Here is a 16,404-nt window from a genome sequence, read left to right as displayed (position 1 = left end):
GTTTTGCCTTTAGTTATTTTCTCTAATATTAATGAACCCTTCTGCCGCGAAATGAATAAAAGTTTTGAAATAAAACTTTTCAGTGTCAACAGATTTAGCGCAGCTCTTTAGTCACCCGTTAAGCTAACCAAGGTTACATGTTACGGTTCTCAAACGCCAAAATAGTTGAGTGCTAACAGGAGAGGAGAATGGATGCAAGAACGCAATACGAGAGGTGACACCACCGCGGAATTCCTGCACCAGTTAGATGTGACTTCATAAATTGTTACAGCGTCTTCTCTGTTCTAGATGCGCAGAGTACCATTATGTCGCATGTCGGGGTGTACAAAAAACTCGGCATAGAGACTTTTTGGAACTTTGACCATATTGAAATGCCTTAAGTGCACAAAAAAAGGTCAGTGTAGTCCGTGATGTCGCGCTAGCAACCTGTTTACCGCTGTTTCGGTGAACGAGAAGTGGACTCAAGGGCAATATTTTTTGTTAGTCGTAATCACATAGCCGACAGACAGGGAAACCAAGGAAGGCACACAGTGAATTGACAAATTACAAACTAAAGGGGGAAGTAAAAGGGGAGGAAAGAAAGACATCTTGCTGTAGGTGCGATCTGAACCCGCATCTTCGCATTACGTGTACAATGCTCTTAATAACGGCGCTTCTACGGTGCATTCAGAAATTTTAAAAAAAGTTTCTGGCCTGGTCTTTTTTTTCTCTGATCGTGCTTCCACGCGAACAATGCTCGGTTGCTTTTATTCCTGCTGGAAGGAGCAACGGAGAATAGACAGGCATAAGTAGTTGGCTGAGTCTGAGACGCCTGCAGGGAAGGCAGCAAATTCACATTATCCAAAGTCTGGAGAGCTTGAAGCTATGTTGCCACACTTGTAGGCGAACCACACGAATATATGTTATTGAAAGTGAGTGCTATGTACCGAGTTCCAAGCCATTTTTTTTTGCCAGTCGCTGCTTTGCTACGTCGATTACACAGTGCTGCTATTATGCATATGAAGCCTTTTCAGCTGGCGTATAGCGTTCGATACTTTCGTGGCCCTCTTTCTTTGTTGTAGCAAGTGTTACACTGAAGAACGATGAGTGGAAGTTTCTGTCTTCACTACAAAACGTTCGAAGTAACGGTGCTCATAGCTTTTCGGAAAGGCCCCTTAATTCGCGACTCACACTATATATCCATAACGCACGCAGGTACCTCAATGCAGCGTCGCTGGATGACGGTGCAGTCAAGTTGGAACTGGAGGAGCTGGCCGCCAATAATATTAGACACTACGGCATCCTCAACATCATCTCTCTAGCGAGTTACATGCCTACGCTTGTGACCACTGTCGGAACTGTCGTGACGGTGAGCACAGCAAAAACACGCACACACGTGCTTTCTAAGGTACCATCAATCCATTTATGACCCAGCAGTGGCCTCCGTTGATAACACAATAATTTGAATGCATGAAAAATAACGCATGGAATTTCTGACAGTGCTCGAATATAGAAAAATTAACGCGTGCGATTTTGTTGTGGCAACTCAGACTGGCAACCGACACTATCCGATAATCGTGCTCTAACTCAAGTAATTTACGAAGCTGTTAACCTATCTCGTCCGCCTTTTGTTTTCTGGCTAAAACACAAACACTTCGAAAAACTTATGCTCAAGTTACGTTTGGAAATTTAGCTTCAGCCCAGAAAGATCAACATTCCAGAACATTTGGAGGAAGCAAAACTGAGAGTCACAGAGTTAAATTTGACTTTTAAGTAATGTCATATTTACTTAATATGTAGTGCTTGCGAAACCAAATTACACGCGATTGATGCAATTTGTACGTTTAAAGCTCAATTAACCGAAAACGTTGTGCTGATGCGGATGTTAGTTGAGTGTCTCCACGAAAGGTGCCATGTTATACAGGGTGTCCTGCGTAACCTCAGCCAAACATCAAAAATATGCAAATGTCACGTAGCCCGTAACCAATGTAATGTTGGTTGCCTTCGCTTGGACATAGTCAGAATATTTTTGGCATCCCGCCTATTTAGATAATTAGTCGTAAATAAATAATCAAATTCTAAAATATCATAATGAGATCAAAGCTGTCATTAAGAAGGTTGTAGAGAAACAACAAAGACTCCCGGTACAACTTTCTGTGGCTCGATACGTGCTACATAAAGGTGTTTTTCCGAACGTAAAAGAAGCTCGCGAATGCACGCAAAGTGCCTGGAGCGGCCAGTTGTGCGGCAATTTCACGTGTATTTGCGGGCTTCTTTCACGCTCGGAAAAACACTTTTGTATATCACGTATTGAGCAACAGAAAGCTGTGCCGGGAGTCTTTCATGTTGCTCCACAACTTTCTCATTCACACTTTTGATCTAATTATAATATTTTAAAAGTTCAATAGTTATTTAAGACTAAGTTTTAATTAGGCGGAATGCAAGAAATAATCTATCTCCAAGCGACGGCAAACAACATTACGTTCGTTCTGTGCTAGGCCACGCCATTTGCATATGCTTAATGTTCGGCTCAACTTACGTGCGATGCTCTGCATACTGAATACGAGTGGCTAGTAATTCCTCCGGTCAAATAAAGCAAGGCCATAGTCCAGACTCCATCTACCCAGTACGGGAAGAAAGACGACACGTGGCACAAAATGACCACCTGAACACTCTCCGAAGTAATTTTGATAGGATCACCACGCATACGTAACATCGTTACAAATTGGCAGGCACAAGTTTCAGATTGTCGATTCACATATAGCCCGTCCGCTTCGCACAAGAAAACAAGCAAACAACGACTAAATCATCAAATAAGCTGGTCTAATGTTCTCCTAACAATCATGCGAAGCACAAGTGAGGTCTCACTAATACAGTCCTTATCTGTCTTATTGATAGGAAATAACACGCTGAAGTCTTATGCCATTAATTGTCCTACCTTCTGCCCAGCTTCCGTGTGTGATTCTGCCGAAAAACTTCGCTCCAGTAGTTTGCACCGGTGGCAGGCTCCTGCATGTAGCTGCCCTCCGTTTTTGAATACTTAGTATACTTCTGAAAAGATGAGTTTGGGTCACTGCAATTACGTAACAAATGATTCAGTGAAATCATAGTGCTCTTACACGTAACTCACTGCACTGCAAGCGTCGGCCTACTCAAAACCGCTTAGGGCGTAAGTACCCTACTCGGACCAAAATTTAAGGCGTAAGTGCGGAGTAACCGTCGAACGCTTACGCACAATCACTTGGGGTGCCAACGTCCCACATGGCGTAGCCATATCAGATGCAATTGTGATGCGTAACTGTCGTTCAACTTCCGTGTACCGTGATGTCTATGTGGCTACTCAAAACTGATTTATCCTGTCCATGTACCGGCTAAAAAGCTCCTCAATACACGATTCCATCGCTGGTCGCGTTTGGATGGGCGGGCTTCAGCTCCGGGCGCCGCTCGCCTTGTCCTTCGCAGAAACTGAGGATGTTGCAGGGAGGTGAACGATCCGCGCACCTCGTGCTTGCGGCAGGCATCTGGAACCACAACGAGTTCGGCGCCTGGGCCGCCTACCAGGGACAGTTTGGTGTGCTGGCCAAGTATGCGGCGTCCATACGAAGACACACACCGAAGCTCTGCAGCATTTGCACCGTTGTGGTTTTAGAGGCGATTGTGTCCAGTTATTGAAACTACGTGAAATTGAAAGCTTAGCCTCGCCTGAAGCTACCTAGAAGCTACGAAGGGAACCTCTCACATCTGACTCGAAAGGAAAGGCTTACTAAGTTGAGAAAAACAACAAAGGCAAACAGCTAGCGTTCGCGGCACCTCTGTGGGAACTGAAATTTTTCCTTTCGGCGAAACTAACTGCCCTTTGCAGAGTTCCACACAAGCCATTTGGATTATATCGAAATTGAGAAAATCAATTTTTTTACTAAAATATTGAACTACTTATTGTCAAACAACACCAGCATCGGTTTTCAATAAACACTGGAATAATTTGCCGTATCTTTAAATATATTCACAGTTATTACCGGCATTTCATACCCTTCTAAAAGGTGCTATTCTTTTCAAAGTTTGACGTTCTGCTCTTGGGTGTGCTTCTCAAGTACACTTGTACGTTGTATAAAATGTTGATATTTATCTCCTCTTTATATTGATAGGCATCTTCAATGTTTCTGTTTCATATGTACGCATGTGGTTCTTAAATTTGTGGTGACTACGTCAGGCGCTGCATAAGAACTATACTTTGCACCAAATGTAAAACAATTTATTTAAGCAACGGAGCCAACAAAATGTCCGCTAAGCACGAGCTCTCGCCTCGCGGACAGCGACAACTGCAGTGCATCATCATCTTTGTTACACTGCAACTTTCGTTTCAGTGATGACGTGCAACTATTTCCCTATAACCAGTTTGCTCGAATTTCTAATATATTATTGCATTTGTTAACGTCTTAGCTTCATTATGGCGCAACTTATTTATTCTTTCTTGTAAATACTAAAGGATTTCCTGGTACAATTGATAACTTTGATCTTATTTTATTTTTTCTGAAAGATAATTTATGGCTTAAAGGTATAATGGAGAAGGGCACCTGCAATTTTGCGGAAAGCGGGTATGATCGTAATTTTTGCGTCGGGCGGATGTTTTAGTAGATGTTTGGAGGAGGGTTATCTCGAAAGTGACACTAACTTTAGTATATAGGCTAATCAAAGATGAATTCAACACTGGTCGTCTTCAATTTCGCAATTTGGAGATGTGCCATCAAAAACAGTCAAACAGGTTAATGAGTGGATTCATTTATTTTCCAACTGGACATTGCAATTGGTCACGCAAGCAAAGTTCGTTACTTTAGGTCATCCAGCTGGTCATGCCAAGTTTTGCCATATGCTGCATGATATCTTCAAAAATTTATTCGAGTTTAAAACGCAGAGCAACAACGTTTTGTACATCTCACCACTCCTGCATTAACCTTTCACGACTGTAGTACCGATTTCACTCTAATAATTGCGAAAAAAACCTCTGCTGTGCTACGTAAGCGTGCTGCGTGGCAGACTTTGCTAGACCTTCAATACAACCCTGACAACCTCGCCCATTAAGCATTTCATACATAGATAACTGATGCATTCGCTGTCGCTGCGTACTGCTTCCTGTGCAGCTTTGACGTGGACATCGTCATCAGCATCAGCAGCGTACGAACCATGCCGTTGCACGAGCGTTGCCAGGTGGCGCCACCGACCGTCTGGAAGACAACTAGCGCCGCCTACCCGGGATTCGTGAGTGCACAGCGGAGAAAAAGCCAAATGCAGAAACTTCACATTAGATTGGCAATTTCCACCGTACCAAATATGTTCAAATATGCTTTTTCTTGAGTAAGCTACATACCGCAGATGACGGAAAGAAATGTACACGTCAACGAAACCGCCTGCTTAAATGGGCACCAAAGAAAAGAATCCTGTCACTTCAGACCAGTAAAAGAGCTCATCTTTCCTAAACTTTTATTTTCGTTAATTTTGTTGCGAGAGCTTGCGTTTACTGAGAGTACAAAGGAAGCCGGTTACTTTTAATTTTATTGATAATTTTGTGCCGGAATCCAAGCGCCGGTATACTTCAGTGTGAAGTCATGGATTTCAATGTTACATTTTTTTCTCGTATTCGGGCCTTTGCGCAACAGGAAAAGAACACCGGCGTTTTGACAGGCACTAAACAGAGCACTGTGCATTGTTATCGCTTTCAATGCGTCAAATTCGAGCGAAACTGGCATATTTCTTTTTTTTTCTTTTGACACCGAAATGAATGTAAAGCAATAGTAAATTGCGAACGTTTGCCGTTCTGCTCAATTGTGCCCTCCGTCTTTCTTTCACTGCCGCAAAGGACAAGCATGCGACCCTGCTGCTAAACTCGACAGCGTACCCACGCCCCGACCTCTACGTGGGGCTGTCCTTCGAGATGGGCGTCATGCTGTACCAGATGAAGGACCCATCCACGCCTCGGGAAAAGGTGCCATACGCGCCCTGCACCGATTTTGCGTTGGTCGGGTACGAGCAGGTGAGTGTCCATGTAAAGGCGGACACCTTGAAGGAATAGAGGCTGCGGGTGACCGGCTGTTTAACCGTGACCTTCCGTTCAATGCGTACTTTATAGTTTTGCTTTTATGTCTATGTTTATTTAGTTGCGGCTACAGTAATGCCCAACGCATTCCTCACGCTAAGGTGATTTCATACCTCTAAATTCATATTTATGGGCGGGAAAGTAAAGACATTGCCTGTGGTAGCGTTTTTCATAAGCAGAAAAGTTTCTTCAGTCGTCAAAAATCCAACAGGAATTATTAATTACATATTAGCGTACTAATTTTGTTCAAACTCAAATGACATTTCGCTATAATTTTGGGCAAATGTATTCTTTAGGGTCAGCTCTGCCGGAGCCATTGTAGCGTTCTGCTCTTCCGCTGCTATCGTGAGCGTTGTGAGAGCGCACACGTTGGGATTTCTGCTGAGGAGCTCTGTGTGTTTGACACACCGTTCGTGCATAATAAGCCTCACCGGAACGAACAGTAAACTTCAAGCTAAAACCTACCTAATCGCCATTTTGTGCGCCGGCAGACGCCAACGGTTCTCCATCGGTGTCGTACTCCTCGTGCACCATCGACGTCGAGGGGTGCGATCGACGTCTGTAACGCCGCTGGCAGCTCTGCTCATTTACGCCAACCTTCTGAGACACCGTAACCACAGCACTGCAGGTCTTCCTACCACATTCAATGACTCGCCTTAGCACGAAGCTGCCTCTTCTGCGCGTGCGTCCACTGCAAGGCAAGAGCACTGTCCCAGCGGTCTCCTATATATAGTACACATGTATACGGCGTCAACCAACTCGCACTCCTGTGCCGGCGCGACTTCCGCAACCTCATTGTAACAGGTAGCTCCTCTGCGGTTACTACTTGCGCTTACTCCCTTATCAATGTTGTCGCGACTTGATTTCTTTTCTTTTTTAGTTTTTTGACGGTAATCTACCGTGACCGGATTATGAACACCGTTATCAGCATATCGCTCGGCGCAAGGCGTTTTTTCCTATGCCGCATCCGAAATTCTATGAAAGTTATCGTCATTTCATTTCAATACTACTTAATCATATTGCTACGGCACAATATGTGCGATCACGAAAGGCGAGCAGTGTGAAGACGACGACGACGATTAGAAGCTAGCGCGGGCTGTTGCCTCTTGGCCAAGCGCAGCATATTGCCTTGTAAATATACTTGTAAATAGCTTTTCGTCGGTGTCTTCCTACGTAACATATCTGGTGGAGGTGGACGTTCCCTGTACCTCGTCACGGAGCTTCGCAGTGGACGGTACGTCGAGCCTTCCTTCATGGCTCCCGGCGACGACAACCCGACTCCGCCGGCTCCGACACCTGCTGCAACAATATTGCACGCGCGACGTTATAATAGCACTGCGCATTCTCGAATGAGCATAAGGAGGCAGCAACTATTACTCTAGATTGCGTAATGCTTCTTGTGTAAATAGCAGACGGACGGGACTCGCGAGTGCAGCGTCAATTACCGATGATTACGCTCACCGCTATTGCTGAGATTAGAGGGTTCTTTGTCGTTCTGGGTGCAAGTTCACCCAATATTCCATTACCTATTTAACTCACAGTTTTGACAGTAGTCACTACAACATGACAATGTGCTAACGCCTTTATGCGCGCCTTCCTTTCTGTGTTCTGTGTCACGCTTCAAGCTTAGTCTCAATTGGTTAGCAGCAACCACGTGGACCGATTTTTGTTGGTATTCCCCTAATCGATATTATTATTTATTTATTTATTTATTTATTTATTTATTTATTTATTTATTTATTAGTACCTCAAAGGCCCAATTGAAGGGGTATTACATGAGGGTGTGGAATTTCAGCAGTACATTGCTTCTGTGGACGATCTGAATGACGATGAGTCGATTTGATCAACGATGATCAAATCGTTGCGACCACACTGTACGGTAGGAAACACAAGAGGAATCAGAAACAATTACCAGCACAGCATTGCATTCGATGGCTTTGTTGGAGCCCGATTCCGAGAGCTTTCCCGATAACGTAACATAAAACATTCGTTAATTGAAAAACATACACATTCAAGATGCTCAATGCATCCTGTGGCGTTCCGTAGTATTTCCGCAACAGAACATTCAAACTTATATAGTGTCGTTCAGGGTGTGGCTTCAGAACTTCTCGCAAGTGCTGAACGTTCTCACTGTAAACATGAACCTGTGCCTTGCGTACGTAGCGTATGAGGACTATTTCTGCCAACGTCTGTTGCCATTGGTAAAAGAAAAAAAAAACATGGCTTTCGTTTCATCATTTCGCCAAGTTCTCAGTTCTTCACACGGCTTAAACTTATGATTTCGGAGACACCGTGCACATACTTCCATCCAAGGCGCCCTCAGATATTTTTTAGACAAGGTGAAACAGGGATGTGAATTCGATGGGAGTTTGCAAGGCACCAATATATCGGTGTTGCGTTGTGTCCGTACAAGTCGAAAACATCGTTACGGGCAGCGCGAACCCCGAGGACAAAGAATGAAGCCAACACAGGACGGAAGCTTTACTTGAACATTTTAATGACGGAAAACGATTGTTTGAATGGAAAGAAAAATGTGTAAGCCAAGCTATGAAACGACAAGAACACAACATAAAAAGAAAAGCAAACAGTGAGCAAGCCAGTAACAATGAACCTACACCGACTCAGCCAATTTGCCGTCCTCCAAACGTACCATATAGAAATACGTGGAACTTAAACAGAAATCGTGTAGGGCCTTAACGTTCGTTGATGAAATCCCTGCAATCATACTTGCCACGTTTGAGAAGTCGCACATACTTGGGATTGCTAACTATAGCTGAACACAATGTTCAAGGACTACGTCTATAAAATTTTTTTATCCAACGAAGTCGTCAGCTTATTTGGGAAGAATTCAATGGATGTAAAATGCGTGGTGATAGTGAAGAACACTACGCATTACGATGAAGCTGCTGTGTGCTAAATGCAATTAAGCCGTATTCATTACCGTCCAAAATCTTTCTCTGTCGAAGCTTTCGTCTACGATGTATAGAACGTGCACTGAACCCGGCATGATCCAGAGAAACAAGAGGAAAATGTAATGTGCGGCATTTCTAGGAAGTTAGATAAGATTACATTTGTTGTGGGACATACGAGATGGTAAATAGCTGTTTCTTTTTCTTGTTTTTTTTTTGCCAGGAAGTCGGTGTTTGAATGCCGCGAGGCATAGCACTCGCATAAGACAATTGAAAGATAATGTTTAAGTCAGAGTTGCACCACATCCTCTCGCTTGATTTTCTTGTAGTGCTCCCTGCAATACAGAGTCACGCTGCAGCAAGCGCTGTGAATTATGACGACTCGCAAACAATGAGCGTGCCATGCGACTCAGGTCATCGAGGGGTGTTGTGGAAGTGGGTGTCCGTTCAAGTGATGCCGATAAATTTTTAAGCACGATGCTTCATGAAGTTGTTGGTAACGAGGCACGAGAACATAACCGTGTTTTTTCGCATCAACGGGAGCTTCAAGTCGAACGTAGCGGTGCTGATCGAAATGAAATCACGACTTTTCGTTGATGGTGATCAAAAAAGTAAGAACTCGAGCGAAACGTTAAGTGGGTGCATGAGTTCAAGCCCTCTTAGAAAGCGTCTGACAACATTCCCGAAAAGCATGTACCTGATTTTTTTTATTAGGTAAAAGTCATCACATTAGTTATAGAGCCCTTTTTCATTCCATTGGTCAATACTCCTCTGCTGTGTGCATTTTAGAGACACAAAAAGGCATGACAAATATTGAAGAAGGCACAACTGGATAATGAGTTACATTCGGGAAAAATTGCCAGTTGAAGTCCCGCGCGGCTAAACTGGACGTTAACATATTAGCATGTATACTGTTATGTTGGAAACGATAGCACTGCTCCGTCTTCATGTTTCAGATCAATAGGCTCCCCTCAAGCTGAAGTTGCTAAAATACACAGTTTCCTTGGTCGCTTTTTATGGAGCATTTCCCAGTGGACATTTAAGTAGAAGCTGCTCCACTATCTTTGAAAAAAAAAAAGGACATGGACAGCTGGTAAAGAAAACAGCACGTATTTATGATTTGGCCGAGCGAACTTGATGTAAACTCTTAAAAAGGCTTTTTAAAAATTGGCACAAATTTATGAGGTGGTCGAATAAACCTTATAAAACAATTTGAAAAAAGTTAAATAATATCGCACAACATCTTGCCCTAACTCAAGGAGAAAAGCGGCAAATTGGGCCAGCTGATGGAAGTTCATCTTGTAATTCGGGGGTTACTGCGCTGTGAACACACGGACAACAGAAGCAGAAGTAGAAGGACTGCGTGCGTCCTGTCCACTTCTTCTTCTGTTGTCCGTGCGTTTATAGCGCAGCAACCTCCGCATAACTCAAGGAGCCCTCAAGGAACTCCGCGTTCAAAGGCACATAATCGAGAGCACAAGATCTGCGTGAACTTGTGCGCTGTCCGCCCAACGAAATTTCAGACAAGTGAGATCAGTCAGAGAGTTGTGAGTGTCGCGTACATTTCTATAGATCACCGGTTTTTACGGCGTGCAGGTGTGTGATCCAAACGTGAGGCTAAGCCGGATGGACGAGTTGCCGGCGGAGTTCGGAGCGACCTCGTCTTCCGTCTTCTTCTACGACAGCTGGGAGACCATGAAGCGCAAAGTGAGCACCTGGATTCTTCCTATACGCGCTTTAGAACGGTGCCCCTCGCCTTGAAAACTAAGCAGCTCTTATTATCCAGGCCCTTGTACCTGGAGCAAAGCCAGAAGACTTCGGCTGAGATGCGGGAGAGCAAGTTCTCGCAGCAGGTGTCTTTTTTTTTGTGTGTGTGTGTGTGTGAACTTAAACAGCGATAGGGAAGAGACACCGAGGTAAAAGAAGACAAAATGAACACAGTTTGTCCTGTTTTCTTCCATCTCGGTGTCTCGTCCCTAACGCAGTTTAAGTCCACAAAGTAATGTCTGACCGACTAGCCTCCCAGCCCCCTCTCCTTCAGACGTTGTCATTTTCTCAAGAACTGCCTTAGCCGCACTCAGCGTCGTCCTTGACAGCTGCAGTATTTCATGCTGTAGCGTTTGAAACGTACGTACGCACACCATAACCTCAACAGACTACAGAAATTAACAATATGCTATAAGGTAGCTCAGCATTGTTGCCAATCACATTATCTTTTTTTTTCACAAAACACCCTATACAGTGACCAAAAGAAACGCTGCCTTCGCCCTGACTCTATATTTCATCCTAGCACTAATTTCTCGTTCAAATACTTCACTACAAGGTTAGAAACAATAGGAACAATAGCAATAAACAACAGATTGTCAAAACAAAAGACAGTAAACGTTAAATAATTGAAAAGGAAATACTTTCTAGGAAATGAAAATTTCTGCAACTTATCTACGTCACATGTACATTTATCAAGCAAGTCTTTATGGCCAAAATTCATACGCCTTAGAAACTGGTTTAGGTCTTGCTTCCAACAGAAAGAAGACGAAAAACTTAAAAGCTACAGTAGCTTGCCCGGTAAGTTTTGAAACATTTAATGGCCAAAATACACATGACTTCCCTTTTACTGTGGCAGAAAAGCATAAGGCCCACTATAATAAGACTGTATAAAACCACCAAATTAGGAGCACCTGTTTACGCATTTCACAAATTAAAGAGAATCTGTAAGTTCAGTACATCTTGCTTCCGACAAATTAAAATATTGTTTTTTAGTACTATTTGATCAACGTTTGTAATGACAAAGTTTCCGCCAGTCATAGCGAAAGCTGATTTACAAGGACTGCGTTGAGGTTTTCAGCTCAAGTTTCTCCCGCTTTTTAAAATTTTATTTCAACAGCATCATGCTAGAGCAGCTTCTTTCAGTTGCAACGTTAGAGGTGCGGTACCGTAATACGGCACTGTTAAAACTCTCTATTAGAGAGTTTTAGCAGTACCGTGTTACGGTATGGTAAGTGCGGTATACGGTACGGTATTACCGTTTCGTACCAACCTATTGCGATTTCCGAAGACGTTTTAGCTGCGTGTGCTGCTCGATGCGTACGGTAAGGTGATAATAATGATAGTGGATAACATTGGGGCCTTGCAGACTACAATAACTATGTGCTAAGCGCGAAATATTCTTTTTGGCAAATACTGAAAGGTTTAGCTTGTCCACACACACATTATTCTTTGCGGAAATGCCGGGTTATGGCAAACGTAGTCGCCAGTGACAAGACCGGTAGCGACCTCTTGTGACACTTTGTCCTGCAACACGTGAAACATATTTTTGTTACATGGGTGTTTTTGTCTAAACAACATATAAGAATAGAAGTGTTTGTTGTCAGTTGCACCGCTGCCGGCACTCTACACCTGCAGACAAGTAGAATATAGTTAGTTACTGCTATAAAAATCTGCGTCGCCTCTAAGTAAACTCTTTGTCAATAGATGGCGCCACCAACCTGAAGTGTTTTTATGACACTTTTTATTTTCTGTTTTTTTCTTTGGGCGATTTTCGCTTTTCTCAGTATTCTTCTTATCTCATTCGACCAGAGTGTACTAAACGCTTGTTAGCTTACTAAAGGCTTGTACGGCCACAAGTTCAGTTAAGCCGAAGTTTCCTCCCGGTTGGAAGAGCTGTCCTGCTGCTACTTCGTCGTGTCGCAGCAGGTGAAATAATGCTAATTCGCGCCTTGGTCCTATCATCGTGAAAAACGCACACGAGACTTGAACATACACGGCGTGGACTCTGTGGCTGACACCAGCTTCTCACTGTTTTGGCTTGGTGCAGCTCGTCTCTCGAAACACAGTGCCAGTCGAGCCTTGCCGGCTCCTTACCCTCTAGTACGCCGTGCGCAAAGTCATTCCGTAGGGTAATGTTCGCGCATGCGCAGTCCTCGACCGGTGTGGTATTACCGCACTTAGCATACGGTAACATGGCACTGCTAAAACTCTCTCAATTACTTGAGTCGGGCAAACGTGGAGGCATTTCTAAACTGTTCCATGCAATGTTCTTGCCTCACCGATTTTTGCCCCAAATGATGATTGTTTACAAAGTGCTTTCTTCGTCGCTTGAAAATTAAGAAAGCACTGTTTTACACACTCGTTCAATCTTGCTTGAATTAAGGGAACAAACCAAAAGAATGCTTCAGAAGTGTGGAAAGCTTCATCGTGGCCTCCAAACTCCAGTCTAATTGTCAATGCGTCACCGATGCCGGCTGTGGCGTACAACAGTTCTTCGCTTACGTGTAGATACTTAATGTTACCGCAGATATCCGTAAGTATTCTGACGTTGTTACTATTTTGTTCTGGACAGGTAGAGAGCGTGATGAAGCTCCCGGTGCGCAAGAAAATTGCGTGGCTACTGTTCGACACGCACCTCTCTGACGTTACTTTGAACTGCACCGCGGCCAAGGAGCGAGAGAAGGCACTCAAGAAGTACATAGCAAGCTTCGGCTGACGTCAAACGCGTCCCTTTGCCGAACAGGCCGGTGTAGTAAATGAAAAACAAATATTACGAAATTCTTCGGGTCATTATTATTGGTTTGTTTGCTTTTTTTACTTTATTCGTGTCCTGGGAATTACCTATGTCCTGCGCCAACGAGATTGGCGAGTTTAAATAAAGAGAAAATTGCCCTTATTTCCTTTTAATATAAGCACCTATTCATCTGGTTCAACTTCTCATTTATTCATGCCTGTCACGACGAGCCGACCGCTGGTCACTTGGATTACACCCGCACATTAGCAAAAATTAGGCTAAAGTCAAGGTAGGCAAGAAGCAGGCTGGAGACAAGGCAGTGGGGGAATATGGCATAGGCACTAGGGATAGCAGGGGAGAGTTATTGGTAGAGTTTGCGGAACAGAATAATATGCGGATAATGAATACCTTCTTCCGCAAGCGGGATAGCCGAAAGTGGACGTGGAGGAGCCCGAACGGCGAGACTAGAAATGAAATAGACTTCATACTCTGCGCTAACCCTGGCATCATACAAGATGTGGATGTGCTCAGCAAGGTGCGCTGCAGTGACCATAGGATGGTAAGAACTCGAATTAGCCTAGACCTGAGGATGGAACGGAAGAAACTGGTACATAAGAAGCCGATCAATGAGTTAGCGGTAAGAGGGAAAATAGAGGAATTCCAGATCAAGCTACAGAACAGGTATTCGGCTTTAACGCAGGATGAGGACCTTAGTGTTGAAGCAATGAACGACAATCTTGTGGGCATCATTAAGGAGTGTGCAATAGAAGTCGGTGGTAACTGCGTTAGACAGGATACCAGTAAGCTATCGCAGGAGACGAAAGATCTGATCAAGAAACGCCAATGTACGAAAGCCTCTAACACTACAGCTAGAATAGAACTGGCAGAACTTTCGAAGTTAATCAACAAACGTAAGACAGCTGACATAAGGAAGTATAATATGGATAGAATTTAACATGCTCTCAGGAACGGAGGAAGCCTAAAAGCAGTGAAGAAAAAACTAGGAATTGGCAAGAATCAGATGTATGCGTTAAGAGACAAAGCCGGCAATATCATTACTAATATGGATGAGATCGTTCAAGTGGCTGAGGAGTTCTATAGAGATTTATACAGTACCAGTGGCACCCACGACGATAATGGAAGAGAGAATAGTCTAGAGGAATTCGACATCCCACAGGTAACGCCGGAAGAAGTAAAGAAAGCCTTGGGAGCTATGCAAAGGGGGAAGGCAGCTGGGGAGGATCAGGTAACAGCAGATTTGTTGAAGGATGGTGGGCAGATTGTTCTAGAGAAACTGGCCACCCTGTATACGCAATGCCTCATGACTTCGAGCGTACCGGAATCTTGGAAAAACGCTAACATAATTCTATTCCATAAGAAAGGGGACGCCAAAGACTTGAAAAATTATAGACCGATCAATCAGGTGATAGAAAAATGTGCGGAATATAACCAACCCTTATATATAGCTTTCATTGATTACGAGAAAGCGTTTGATTTAGTCGAAATCTCAGCAGTCATGGAGGCATTGGGGAATCAGGGTGTAGACGAGGCGTATGTAAAAATACTGAAAAATATCTATAGCGGCTCCACAGCCACCGTAGTCCTCCATAAAGAAACAACAAAATCCCAATAAAGAAAGGCGTCAGGCAGGGAGATACGATCTCTCCAATGCTATTCACAGCGTGTTTACAGAAGGTATTCAGAGACCTGGATTGGGAAGAATTGGGGATAAGAGTTAATGGAGAATACCTTAGTAACTTGCGATACGCTGATGATATTGTCTTGCTTAGTAACTCAGGGGACCAGCTGCAATGCATACTCACTGACCTGGAGAGGCAAAGCCGAAGGGTGGGTCTAAAAATTAATTTGCAGAAAACTAAAGTAATGTTTAACAGTCTCGGAAGAGAACAGCAGTTTACGATAGGTAGTGAGGCACTAGAAGTGGTAAGGGACAACGAAAGCTATAGAGCACACTGATAGTGACAGCAATATCCATGGATAATATGGCAAACAACACAAAGACCCGACACATTGAAACCTGGCAATCGAATTGCTGCACGCTACGCACTAAATTGGCTAATTTCACGCACTACATAGAATCGGCGCCAATCCTTCCCGACGTTATATGTATTCAGGAAATAGGGAAACAAAATCAAAAAGTCAAAGGATACGAGCTTTATGCTCACCCAGATTACCCTCAAGTAGCCACCTTTGCCAAAAGGATGACGCGATTAGCATAAATTATTTTTTGGCGCGAACCTATTCTGTACCAGACAATCACGATTTGGCCGCAAAGCAGGGGCAAACCTAAAACAATTATTGTCAACGTTTATAGTTCTCCCAGAGAAAAACAGGCGGATTTCGAAAACGTGGTGGCCACCACGGTGCGACTCGCTCGAGGTAGGGACAAATTAATATTGTTAGGCGACTTTAACGCACAGCACTGAAACTGGGGCTACAGTAGAGAAAACCCCAAGGGCATCTTGGAAGCTGACGTTGTAGAGCGCTACGGACTTTTCCAGCTAACTCAACCGGATCTCCCAACGCGAACCGGGAACAGCGTGTCCAGGGACACTTCCCCGACCTCACGTTCGCCAACAACGAAAGTGAGACGCGATGGACGAACCTAGGTGAAAACCTAGGAAGCGATCACTATATCTTAAGCATATCGGTTAATGAAGCCAGGATTCGAAGAGCTATCTGCGAGGCAAGGCTATCCGGCTGGCCCGAATTTCGTGAAAAACAGAAAACAATCGGCAGCACAACAGACGTAGGAGAATGGGCCGAGCGGATCAGAGTTATTCACGCTGGGATCACATAAACAATTGAAACGACAACGGAGCCTCCAGCCGAGGATGGCACGTTGACTACAAAAAAAAAAAAAAAAACATGGCGCATTTTTCGAAGTATGATTGACCCGGGAG

The 16,404-nt window shown here is 44.0% G+C and overlaps 1 protein-coding gene across 1 annotated transcript in view; it reads left to right on the top strand.

Annotated features, from left to right (window-relative positions):
- Window positions 1-13,621, top strand: part of LOC142586984 (uncharacterized) — a 52,368-nt gene extending 38,747 nt beyond the window's left edge. Inside the window, exons 8-13 of the mRNA XM_075697854.1 lie at window positions 1,195-1,348; window positions 3,442-3,563; window positions 5,118-5,235; window positions 5,834-6,007; window positions 10,576-10,686; window positions 13,319-13,621. Coding sequence (XP_075553969.1) covers window positions 1,195-1,348; window positions 3,442-3,563; window positions 5,118-5,235; window positions 5,834-6,007; window positions 10,576-10,686; window positions 13,319-13,462 — 823 coding nt within the window. The 3' untranslated portion in view covers window positions 13,463-13,621. The remainder of the gene's footprint in view (window positions 1-1,194; window positions 1,349-3,441; window positions 3,564-5,117; window positions 5,236-5,833; window positions 6,008-10,575; window positions 10,687-13,318) is intronic.
- Window positions 13,622-16,404: the final 2,783 nt, after the last annotated feature.

Source organism: Dermacentor variabilis, chromosome 7 (genome assembly GCF_050947875.1).
Source record: "Dermacentor variabilis isolate Ectoservices chromosome 7, ASM5094787v1, whole genome shotgun sequence".
Classification (NCBI taxonomy): domain Eukaryota; kingdom Metazoa; phylum Arthropoda; class Arachnida; order Ixodida; family Ixodidae; genus Dermacentor; species Dermacentor variabilis.
This window is presented reverse-complemented; position numbering and strand designations above follow the sequence as displayed.